Raw genomic sequence first — 13,461 nt, 5'->3', positions numbered from 1 at the left:
AATAATAATAATAATAATAATAATAATAATAATAATCATCATCATCATACTTGACAATAATGATCAATAATTATCGAATATTGGCTATACCCAGTCAATATGTCCATATCAGTTCTGTTATTGATTGATTTCTGATCAACCAATACTCGAGAATCGGATCATTCTACAATATAATAAAAAGGAAAATATTTCAGACATTCCTATCGCATTACATGCATCCGAAAGCACTGTCGGACTGGCCAAGTTGAAGGCCCTTGACGCTGGTCCTTAAGGTCTGCACATATATATTATGAATATATATATATATGAATTGAATAAATATGAAATACAAAACAGATTGCAAAGAAAAACTTAAAATGAGACAATCAAACGTAATCCTGAAGTTACTTCAGTTACTTTAACAGTTTGTTACGCAGTTCTTCACTTGATAAGGCAATCAAATCAAGTACTTAATTACTCCTTGTCTATAGTGTGGAATAAATCTTTTCCTGTAAACATAAAAAAGTAAAGGAAACAAATCATTGTGACTTATCGTAGATTTTAGTCTAGTTTTAACAATTTTTAACTTAGAATATGCCCTCCCAGATGTGACTTGAGTGCCCTCTCATATGCGAAGTTAGGCTTTCACAACCTTTTTGGTAGGAAGACTGAAGAAAGCATCCTAAGGTCCTGCATCTCGTGACCCCTGGAGGGCCCCTCGGGCCCTTGGCGATCGCCAAATAGCCAATGTGGCCAGTCCGGCACTGTCCGAAAGTGCAGAAATATTAGTTTTCGAAGCGAATAGCAGCAAAACGACAATTTATACAAACGTTCCTACAGTCATTCACAAAAGATCACAATAAAATGTGGATTGTTCGATACATGGATGTAATGTGGATGCAATAATCTGACCTGTACGAGAGAGGCGAAAGAAGAAACATCTTAGAAATGGTGTTGAAACTGTTGGCCATTGATCTTATTTCACAAGTATTGTTGACAAATTTAGTTTTGGCTGGAAGGCCAGACACCCCTGGCATTCTGAGATCACCACTTCGGCTGCAGTAGTGCCAGCAACGAGTTTCTCGGCTCGTGGTATTTTTTTTTTATTTTTTTTTAAATATTCCACGTGTTTCACATCTCACTATACAGATATAAATTCAACAATTTAATGTTGGGCTAATAAGGTGGCCAAAGTACAGCTTCCCCGACCCCCATACCAATCCAACGATCTGCGAATATTTCATTGAGAAAGTTCTTTTTGTGACATCCAAATAAAAATATGTAGGGACGCTGTCATACCGGAACCCTGGCTAATTGCTGATGGCTTCATTCTCTAAGGGTTGAGGCAAGACATCACTAGAAATGGAAGATAATTGCATCCACAAAGTCGGATAAATAATAAGGAAGTCCTGTATAATGCTACACCAGATATATTTACTTCAAATTCCTGTTGACTATTGCACTATAGTAATGAGAATTTTCAATAGCTCACCTCGCATATGATTGTTGTGACTGTTATTCATTTCTGTCTTGGTAAATGTTTTCTCTTCGATCTACAAAACCACGGTTGGAAAATTCTATACAGCAACAATTTGATTAAAAAAAAAAAAAAAAAAAGTGATTGGTAAAAGTTTTGACGGCGGGGAAAATCTTCAGGCGATAAGGCATTCATTGCTTACAACTTGAATAGATGCATTTCTTCCTGTTAAGATCATCTCATGTATTAACATGAAGATTATGTGGCGCCCTGTGTATGGTATGTGCATTAATTTCAGGACGAGACCTTATCGATGCAAGTACTCCCTTTCAAGTTGAGTACCCATAAATCACACAAAATCTCGTTAGGGTTAGAGGCATGGTGGCTCAGTAGTAGAGCGCTTACCCTTGATTCGTGGGGTCCCTGGTTCGATCCCCGGCCAAGGAAGTTTATAGTGGACAATATCGTATCCGTGGGTTTTCTCGGGGTAGTCCCGTTTCCTCCCACTTTCTCATTCCGCCATTTATTCCATCATCATTCACTTGTTTTAATCATCGTCTCCTTTAGCCTAAAGGGCATAATCGTGGGACGTTAAACTGAAAGATTTCTTTTCATTTCATTTCGTCAGAGTTGTAAGAGAGTTTCCTGAGGTCGAACATCGAATTGCAGAAAAAAGATGTTCCACAGAACCTCTAATTAGGAAAGCATCCGCCATTCAGATATCTGCTATTACTCTTTAATTCTCATAAATTAGGTGTATCTCTGTCAATTCGGACATAATGTATATTGCATGAAAATATCCATTATTGGAATATCCAATAACTGTTTATCCTAATATCTAGAATACCACAATTCATACTAGGGCACTGTCCAACTGTCCATTTTACTTTTATCACTAACTGAACAAACAGTTGCCTACTACAACACAGTAATGGCCTTCGACGTTGTCCAATCACATTATTACAATAAACAACTGTAAAACTTTGTCTGTAAAGCTCAATTGGTAACTTCTGGCGTTGTTTATCTACTAGCGACTTACCCTGTAAAGCGCCGTAGCGGATGAATAACATACCTTCTGTACCCCAGTAGGAACAACAACGTTCCTTATTTCTTTTTCTGCTCTGTAGGGGCGTGTGTAGTATCGCAATCCGAAAACGAGGTTATGCGCATTGTCTCTCCTTCTTGCCTACTTGATTCCAGTTCTTAAATTCCAAATGGTGCTTTAATCTTCTTGAACATTCGATTTAATAGCAAATAATACTATCCTACGTAGTAAATATCTCCATATTATTTCCGTCCATTAGAGATGTCTAGGCTAGTAAAATACCATGGAGAGACTTATCAACAGAGAAGTCTCAGCAGGTTTGGGTCTCACCAGAACTTTCATTATTTTTCGTAGTTTTGATATTGCTAGTACAACTGCTTCTCGTTACCCTATAGATTTTTTTTATTGGACCGGTTTTTTCTAGGGAAGGACACCGTTCTCGAGCACCATTTATAGATGAAAAGAACATTGAAATTTCACGTGTACACACACTTTTAACATGAGAAATCATGCGTGTAAATCAAAATCACAATAACTTATATTTAACACAAATCTATTTTATGTGATTATAATATAGTTTCACATATTTAATGGTTGGTAGAAGTCATGTAAGTGTCGAAGCACTAGAAAAAGAAAACTACATAGTAAAGATGTTATACAAACGATCGCTGTGCAATAAAACGGGTGTGCCTAATGTAATGTAAGTTCATTGGCTGTTGGCTGTACAGTGACCTCTACTCCTTTTGCACCGTCCAGCCTGCAACGTTTAGTCTTGAACTCAGGGCGGATTTTCATAAAAATAGTATTCTTAAAATCCTCAAATGTTATAATTTTTCACTCTCGTCGTCTGCATGAAAGTTTCCATTGGCTATTACAGTTCTACCGCTCTCAGCGTACTTTTTGGGATATTCGCTTTGAAACTTTTCCCACGGGTCGAGAGATCACTTGACCGAAAAGAAAAGTAATGTCCAAAATAAAGAAAATAAAGATTATTTCAACCCTCTATAGAAAAAAAAATGTCAAAGTATGACCACCACTCAAATACTTACATTTGTATTTTTCTGGACATGGTCCTGCTACAATTTATTGTACATACTCCATGCGTCTGTTTGACCTTTATTCCTTGCATATGTGGGAAGTACATCACCATTCTCTGCCTGACATTCATTCCAAATTGTTGAAATACAATTTACCTACTCACAGTGTTCCTTGCATTTCAACATCTTTTGTCTCTTGCCGGACATACAAAGTTCCTTCGTCATCCTGCATGTGATTATGATACTAATTATAAGACATAGATAATGTTTTATGTGTAATTGTTCTTTCCACACTAAAAGTGCAAAGGCTGATAGTAACAGCCTTTATTAGGGACGGAGGTGGACGACGTTTCTATTTTCACGTTTTTTTTTTGTTTTTTTTTTTTCACGTGGGAAGTTTTAGGCATTCGTAAACATTTTAATTTTAGTGAAGGAATAACAGTATGTTCGACCTTTCTTTTCCCCTTGTAATACGAAAAAACATTTAATTTCTGTACTTTCAAGGGGTGAAATATGAGGAAAGTTCTAGAATCAAAGAAAATCGATCATTTGGTAAACAAGTTAAATTGATTGACGCAGTAGGTTCTCTACTTCAACGAATTATTTGTAGAACTATTACAATTGTGTTCGACGAAAAATATGTCTTAGTAAAATAATAGATAATGTTAGCAATAACTGAAATTACAATGGACTGAAAATGTAACGGTTAGAGTTCGTTCCACAGAATTATCACTTGCAGTTTATGCATATGCTAAAACTGTAGGTAGCAGAATTATATGTATTGCGTCTAAATTCATTAAAATTTGAAGGAGGAAGTTAAGAATGATATCCCCAAGTTTTATATTTCAACATATTAACACGATGTAACGGTTTTAAAAAACAAGTTAATACTTGACTTTTACAACCTTGTTAAAACTAACGTCATTCCCAAAATAGCTACTTAAGGCTTAAATTTTTGCAAACTGAACTCACATTAGGTTCTTCTAATAGGATGTTCTGTAACCCACAATAAAGTGTTTCCTAAATATATATATATATAAGCGTAATTTTATATCCAAACAATTTTTTATCTGTTTTTTCTTCAAGGTAGTATTTTCTTGTCTGCCAGTTTGAATTTAGGTAACTGAAAAACTGCTTTCAATTAGTGATATGGTGATCAGGCAACCCAAATGACATCAGTAGCGGGTTAGGTTGTATAACTTACCCGTAAAGGCAAACAATGGAAGTCAGTATGAAAATCAACTGATATAGTTAGATTCAATTGAGCATAAGACTTACAAGTACTTTGTGCTGTAAAGGCATTTTCTTAATTTAAGCTTCGCTACAGGAAGGATGATCGTTGATTAAGAAAACCAAGCCAAAATGGGAAATCTTCAGTTTTTTTTCTTTACTTTCAGAAAAGCCGATCTTTCGTGAAAAATAAAAACCCACCATTCTGTAAAAGCCCATTCCTTTTTTACATCGCTATTCCACACACACACTTTCGATCTACATTTACCTCATGACGTTCAGCAATCTCTAGCATAATTTAGGGAATTCCTTGTGCACTCATTATACATGTTTGATCTTTAAGTCTTTGGGTACTCCATTTTATATTATGTTTACTCGGTACCTGTGAGAAATACTTCTATGGATTATCGTTTAGTCACTATTTCCCTCGAAAGTTCATTTTCCGCACTTTCGGATGCCATTAAAGCAGGAAAATGTCAGTTCAATATACAGTGAAACTTCTCACAATGACCACTCCTCTTAATAACCACTTTTTCAGGGACTGAAGTAAAATTTTGTAACATTAATGTATTTTCAATTCCTATGCAACGACTACACTTCATCTGGATCATCAGGAGGAGGAGAGCACATGCACCCACTTTCAAGCGACCACTTCTTTCTTTTATTTATAAAACAAATATGAATGATAACAAGCATTTCACAGTCGAAACATCACGTGATCAGACTTGCTCCCTATGTGCATGTCACGTGGGAGCAATGTTTCCAGGAACAGGCAAGTTCATTCATTTATTTTTGAGTTTATTTCTCACAATTGTGGCCTTATGATAAAGAGGATGATGAGGAATAATTGATGATAACGAAGTGAATGGTGAAAGGCCAATACATGACACCCATACCTTAAGGAGGATTCTAATCCGACTAATATCTAAAATCATCCTTTCTCAAACTTCTTTAAGGCGGGAACGACTATTATATTAGTCACAATATTATACAGACCACTTTGCTCCTGTCTCCTTCGAAAGTAAATTTATCGTTTTTCTTTTTCTTTCTTTCTTTTCTTTTCTTTTTCTTTTTTTTCTTTTTTTTATCGTTTTGAGCATCAAATAATATTAAGTTAAAATTACCTGAAGGAGGTGCGAAGACATATGGTAGAGCACTAACTCTGGTGTGAGGAATCCCTAGTTCAATCCCAGACCAAATGAGTTTCTGGTGGACAGTATTGTGTCCGTGGATTTTCTCAGAAGTTCTCTCGTTTCGTCCTGCATTCTCACGCCATAGTCTTTCATAACTATTTCATTTCATTAATCATCCGTCTCCTTTGCATACACATGGGACATTAAATTAAGTGTATCCTTTTTAAAGTTACTTTAATATTATATTGTGTTAATAAAAGAAAATTTATGTAGTATATCTTATATATAAAAATGAATGTTTGTGCTTGTTTGTGTTTGTTCAGTATACAAATCTACACCGTTGGCTTGCCATACTTTAAAGTGATTTTATCAAAGAAATTGTAGGCTATATAGAACTTTTTGGCTCGTGTCGTAAGGGGAGAGGGTGTGGCCCCAAAATGGAAGAAGTGGTTTAAAATGTATGCAAAAAAATAGAATATCTCACTAACTTTTCAAGTTAGAAAGATAAAACTTCGTATATGACCTCATTTCTAAAATTTAAAAAAAAAGTTACGTACGCATATGACCTACAGTCTATATACTGTGGGAGTAAGGCACCTAGCGGGAAAGGGGTAGCATATAAATATAATCAAAAATGGCTGAATTAGTGTCAGATCCATAGTTTTTGTGGTCCATGAGATGAATAATAACACTCCTGACGCCGTTCAAGTGCAACTTTAGCCCCAATCGTTGTGGAGGAAAAATAACATGTCCAAACTTATCGACATAAGTGTCAAATTCATAGTTGTTGGGGACGCTGAGATAAATAGTAACAATCCTAACGTTGTTCAAGTCCAACTTTTGCCTCCATCGCCATATAGGTTGGTGGGCGTGAAAAATAATGAATGTTCAGAATGACTGATATTAGTATGTAATATATAGTTTTCGAGATCGCTAAGCTGATTGGTTGAAGTTCCGATGGGATTTGAGCCCAAGTTTAGGCAAGAGGGAACATAGCAACTGGTCCGAGAACTGACAAAAGCAACGCCAGGCGCTGCTTTTCCTTATTTATTTATTTATTTATTTATTTATTTATTTACTGTACAGATATAGACAAGGGCAACATCGAAGGCGTTACTCTTTGTATTTATTTGTTTCACTGATATTGACAGGGACAACGCCAAAGGCATTTCTCTTTGTTATTTATATATTTTACTGATAATAACAGAGCAAAACCAAAGGCATCGCTCGTTCTTATTTATTTGCTTCACTCATTTCTTCATCTTCAAATGATATGTTGTATAAACCTTATCCTCCCCCGTGCGCATAATGAGTATTTTAGCTAGTATTTGTATGTGTTTAATAATTGAAGGCTATCGCGAATATTTTATAATATACATCTATATAAGCTATTAGAATTTGTATAATCATTAATCTATTAAATTGTATATTATTTGTTTAATCTGTATCTATTTGAAATTTTCAACTGTAGTGTGTGATACGCAATTCAGTTGGATTTTTAGTTTTTCTTCGTTTTCAATCTAAGAAGACCACAAGGGCAAACCTCTAGAACCACTTGTGGTGCGTAGACCACAATTGAGGAACGTTGTCTTGGACCATTCGACCATGCCAGCCGGAAAACTATATCGTTGTTGGTTGAATTAGAGTTTAGTGTTACTTTCAACACCGAAGCTATATGAGACGTGGACCTGCTTAACGTGGGATCCGAAACAGCTTCCGCCGAGAATCAAACTCACATCTCCTGCGCCAAAGGCATGTACGCTAACCATATAGCCATAGGGGAACTCTGGAAAGTTAAATCGTGTAAGAATAGTTAGAGACGAATATAGCTATATGACATTTGTATGTTTGATGGTGTTTTACGCGATGTCGGAAGGTGTTTCATCCACTCTGTGTTTCCGTGCAAAATTTCCAACAGAAGTTTAATACTTTTTCAACATGCATATCACCTGAGGACAATGTGTCTTAATTTTTTCTTTACATGTGTTTCCGCCGAAACAGGCGCCTGTATAACGCCTGTCAAAATCTGACAGGTTTTTATAGGCAGTCCTATGTACAAAACATTGCATGTTTCCTCAAAAATTTTCATAATAGACACTGAAAACTGTAGAGTAGTTGGCTAAAATCGGATGCAAACTGCGATGACAGGCGGCGTTTTCGTGACTTATTCGATGTTGTTAGAATTTAGTGAGTATGCTTGGACACTGTTAAAAATATCGGACAAGGAGTTGGTAACAATTGGAGGAACAAAAGAAAAGCGTTACTACGAAAGATAATTAACGTGTAATTGTGTGTATGTCGGAAATGAGCCAGAAGTGGCCGAGGTTAGTTAAATGTTAGATAGTAGCCATAAGTGGCTGAGTTTATTGTATAATTATGAATATCAGTGGTGATTCACTTAGATAGAATATGTATGTATAAAGGAGGAAGTTAGAGTAACTAGATATTTAAAAGGAAGAGAAGATAAGGTTGTGTAAGTGTACGGATCTCTGAACCTTTGTGGTTGCAATAGAGTATGTTGATTATACCCAGAGATTTATTGATACACTAAAGGTTTGAAGTAGTGTGGAATTAGTTTAGACAATCATTGGTGTTCTCTAACAAGCGTGTAAAGTTAGTTTAAGTGGTACCTGTCTAAAATTACTATTCCAATAGATGTATTTATAGACTCACTTGAGATGGTAATTATTCGAGAAAATTTAAAACGGAGACCTTTATAATTGATGCTTTTTTGTAAACAGTCCACTGAATTTTAGGAAATGAATTAAAGAAGTTACTGTAAATATAAGTGAACTAAAAATATCAGTGAACAAAAAATCACCAAAATTTGAATCAAATATTCTTTTTCTGGAAGGGATTCCTATCCACATTCCTTTAGTAGTGTTTTTTTTTTTTTTTTTTTTTTTTTCTTAACAACGATATGTATTGAAAAACAGAGGGAAGGAAAAGAAGCGCCAACAAAATGAGAACTTCTATTAGTGACTATCCGTCTTGATTGATTTTTTGGGAACCAAATGTGGTCACTTAATAGAAGTTTCGCTATGTATATTTCTTTCCTTCTCCGCGTCTCTCTCCCCCTTTACAACCTTGTAATACTATCATGCGACTACAGAGCCCATCATGGAGCCGATCCATTTGTTGTGTCTTTTTCCTACTCTGCATATGTTACTGCGTTTTCCTATATTTCTTTTCTTCTTACTTGTACCCTTGTTTGATGAGGCTTATAGCAAACGCCTCTATCGTTTTATAGGGTTTATAGAGTTAAACGATCTATAGTTTTATTTTGATTTGTATATAGAGATCTGCTGGAATAAAGATAGGAGGAAGAAAATAAAGTACCTCAGAAAACTTACAAATACGGCTTACGCACATGAGATAGAATCGGAAACTCTCAGTACAGGAAGTAATTAACCATTAAGACATCGTACTCTTCACATGTTGCATAAAATCTAGATAACATGGCACTTTAAACAATTGTTTAAAATAACAAAATCATTCATGTCCTGCTCATTGATGTTAGTAGTACATGCACGGAGATTGATAAAAATGAAATGTCTAGTTTAACGACCCACGATTATGCCCTTTAGGTTAGAATAATTAATGAAGGTGAATGATTATGAAAAAAAAAAAAAAATAGTTGAATGGCAACGTGGAAAGAAACGGATGAATCTCGAGAAAACACACAGTCATGATATTGTCCTCTACAAACTTACATCGAAACAGGTATCCGACACACCAGAAGTAAGCGCTTTACCATTGGGCCACCGTGTCCCCCATGAAGGCTAGTTTAACGTAAGTTATTCCATCGTGTGCAATGAAGAATTGGCCACTAAATTTGACCGACGAGTTTATTTCTTGGTAGTACAAATTCTGTGGTTACCGATTATATTTGGTTTTGTCCTCCACATCATTGGGTGACGTGAAGATGTCCATTTTTTAGTTGCTTTCGTTCAGTATTTCTCATTCTATCCATCTTTCAGAACGTAGTTCTTCTTCTTGAACGGTTGAATGAGTTGGGGTTTAGCATCGCTTTCAGCAGCGAGTCTATATGAGACGTGGACCTACAGCTTAACGTGGGGTCTGAATTACAAGAGCTCCCTCCGGGAATCGAACCCGGCTCTTCCGTGGCAAAGATGCGTACTATATTCATGTGATCGTGAAGTATTTCGTATATATATTTAAATTAAAAAGTAAAAAATCATTAAGACAAACTTTGAAGAAATAATCAATATTTTACTTGCAAACACTATGCAAACATTATGGAGAGATGTAACCACAGAACTAATTTTTGATATTCGAACACAAACAATTTGCTGAGCAAAACAATATATTTACATTAAAAAACTACATACGTGTGGCAGTTTCGCCAACTAACACTTCAAGTCTGATGAAGCCAATATGTTAGTTGGTGAAACTGTCACACGTATGTAGTTTTTTAATGTGAATATATAGTTTTGGTCAGCAAATAGTTTGTCTGTGTTTAATTATATACAAAACAAAGCTTCTACGTATGGAAAATATTACAGTTGATATTCGAAATTAGTTGACGTATATTGTGCAAGTTCTTTTCAATATATTTCTTGTATGTTATAGTGCCAGGCAACTTGGTTGTATTTGGAACCAATATTTAGTTCCGAGGACATTATGAAGCAAATGCCTCGAGAAGCAAAGAAATTCATTCAAGTGGACAGAACGTGGCGTGAAATAATGAGATTTGCTACACAAGATCCTCATGTAATAGCTGCAACGGATATGCCAGGGATGTTACCTTTACTTCTAGAGAGTAACGAGTTGCTGGATGATATTCAGAAAGGATTGAACGATTATCTTGAAAAGAAGCGACTGTTCTTTGCCAGGTAAATTGACTAGTTCTGATTTTCTTTTCTGAGTCTTTTTTTTTTTTTTCATTTCATTTTCTTGTTGTACAGAAGAATGAACTTTCTATGGAAGTATGTAAACAATCGGTTGTGTCTAAAGCTTTAAGCGATTTTTAGTAGTCTTACCGTGCTATCTAAAATTCTTAGTAATAATATTTCGACTACAGTCGTCTTGTTCACACGAATTCGTCTTTTTTTCAACGTTAATAATTGAAAGTATTGGATGGATAAAACTAAATTATCATAAAGCGGGTCTTCATCGTGTTAGTTATTATGTGTGCGTGTATTTCAGAGGTAAAATGGTAGTCCAACGGGGTTAGCAAGTGCAGAATGTAAGTGTCTCTAGAATGGGTTATAATAATAATAATAATAATAATAATAATAATAATAATAATAATAATAATAATAATAATAATAATAATAATAATAATAATATATTATTATTATTATTATTATTATTATTATTATTATTATTATTATTATTATTATTATTATTATTATTATTATTATTATTATTATTATTATTACTGGTAAAAAGAGATAGCAATAGAGAATGACTGTACATATTGTTTAATATTGCCTCCCAATCTGCAAACGGCCTGGTGTTCATATTCGAAATGGCTATAGTGCATATTTATGATATTTATCCATGTTGACAATAGTAGTAGCATTAATATTCTAGTTCACTCTTCTACTCGGAATAAATTTTGCATTTCATGAACTTTATGAGGCAATATAATGGAAGTTCCCTAATTTGAGCTAACAGCAGTGATTCATTTTACCGCATGGGCAAAAATGAAGAGTTAGTATTCGCAGAGATAGTAATGTCATGTATGTCAGCTTATTTAGAAATTTTATAATTGAGAGTTTCTTGGTTGTAATTTTTCCTTAGAGAATAAACTCTCAGATACGAATCCTTTGCTGAAAATATTTGAATTATTATTATAGTACCGTAAATACAAACGATTGTTTCAAATATTTAAAAGATAATATACTGTCAAGAAATCTTAATAACTTAATCTCATTTTGCTGAAAAATAATTAATATTGGAAACATTCTGTATGTTAATTCTCAACTCTGGAAGATTATCTAAGTTTTTTTTCTGTTGCTATTCAATTTTATAAAAACGGTCTGTGAATGTAGTTAATGTTGTAAATGTTGTCTGAGATGATTTCTGTCAATGTAACCATTTTGTAATTGTATGTTTTAGTGTTAACAAACACACATTGCATCGGACACCGTGATGTAAGTTATGCTGCATTCTAAGTGATGACATGATGCTTAATCTTAAAGAAGTACTGGTTAACTAAGATTTCTTCAGAGAAATCTCATATGCACGTGTAATGATTTCAGCCCAAATTTTGGAAGCCACAAGCTGCAGCGTAAGCACCTTTTGTTGTATAAATGCTTCAGTTTCCTTCGTGGTAGTCAATGGGAGAGAGAATCAGTGGCGATCAGTAACACAGTGACACAGAGACACAGTCTGTTGGAAATAGCAGTGATAGAGACTTAGAAACCACGCATTCATAAATTCATCAGATAGATTGAACGTTTGTACATTGAAAGTAGTAGCTGTACTCTTTAGTGGACTTCCTGAGTTTGGGCAACATCATTATCTTCGTGAGGTATGAACCAGTTAACCTTTCCTCTTCTAGCCTGAGAAATGTCAGATACTTTAGAATAACATAACATATATCGGCTACACGAACACATATATATACACAATAATTGAGATAAAGTTATGTTAAATATAACTCTAATTTGTGATTCTCTTTTACACACACGGTTCTGTTTTACCGTCTCAAAACAGTGGTAGAGATCCCCAGTAATACCTCATAGCACGTATAGGAGCGTATTTTCGACATTAGCAATAGAAGTAATTTAAGATGTAACTTGAGCTAATGCTACCAATCTGGGAATACCCCAGTGCTCTACATTAGATAAAGTTACATTCAAACGTCAATTCTAGAGGAGTAATAACCCAAGTTGACAATACAAAAGTAGATATTTTGAGTGATTATCTACAAGGGTAACACTAAAAGATGTTGAGAAACAAAAATAATATACTAATAAAAAATAATAGAACTTTGTATAGGAGAGACTGCTTCAATACCAGACACTTAATCTAGTATTTCATTGCGATTTGGAAAATCATTTAATGCATGGAAATGGAAGAAATAGCTAAGAATAAAGATCAGTTTTGCAATCATGTAAAACCAATATAATATTTCAGTAGTTTAATTTGATGTTTTTAAGGTTATAAAAATATGACGTTCAAAAGATTGCTTTCCTGACCGTACTTCATTTCAAACGCCGAAGAAATAGCTATATTCTAGAGATATGCAAAAGCTCACTTGAAACTGCAAAATTAAATTCCTTCTTCATTTCGGTAAGATTATTCTAGTCTTCTTACAATTTCGCACACACAATAAACTCTGTTTTTGTGAATCACGAACAACAACAACCTGGAACATTGTCTTTGTTTACTCCAGTGTCTCTTTCCGCGCTTTCGTTATATATATTCATGCTACATTGAACGTAACATTGGCATGCGTTAAGATATCTTCAACAGATACCTGAAACAGTAAAAGTTCCAGGTATCTATCAAACTTCTAGTATTGCATGCCATAACATAAAACTGCCATCAGTACTGGATTCTTCTTCAACTTTCCGTGAAACTTCG

At 34.7% G+C, this 13,461-nt stretch overlaps 1 protein-coding gene across 3 annotated transcripts in view; it reads left to right on the top strand.

Annotated features, from left to right (window-relative positions):
- The window catches only part of Dnah3 (dynein heavy chain 3, axonemal), a 567,072-nt gene that overhangs the window by 239,948 nt on the left and 313,663 nt on the right, over positions 1 to 13,461 (top strand). For all 3 annotated transcript variants that reach the window (XM_081731270.1, XM_081731268.1, XM_081731267.1), the window contains exon 20: positions 10,495 to 10,757. In XM_081731270.1, coding sequence (XP_081587396.1) covers positions 10,495 to 10,757 — 263 coding nt within the window. The remainder of the gene's footprint in view (positions 1 to 10,494; positions 10,758 to 13,461) is intronic.

The sequence above is a fragment of the Thermobia domestica genome, chromosome 11 (genome assembly GCF_964235325.1).
Source record: "Thermobia domestica chromosome 11, izTheDome1.hap1.1, whole genome shotgun sequence".
NCBI lineage: Eukaryota > Metazoa > Arthropoda > Insecta > Zygentoma > Lepismatidae > Thermobia > Thermobia domestica.
Note: the sequence above shows the minus strand (reverse complement) of the source record. Positions and strands in the feature narration are given on the sequence as shown.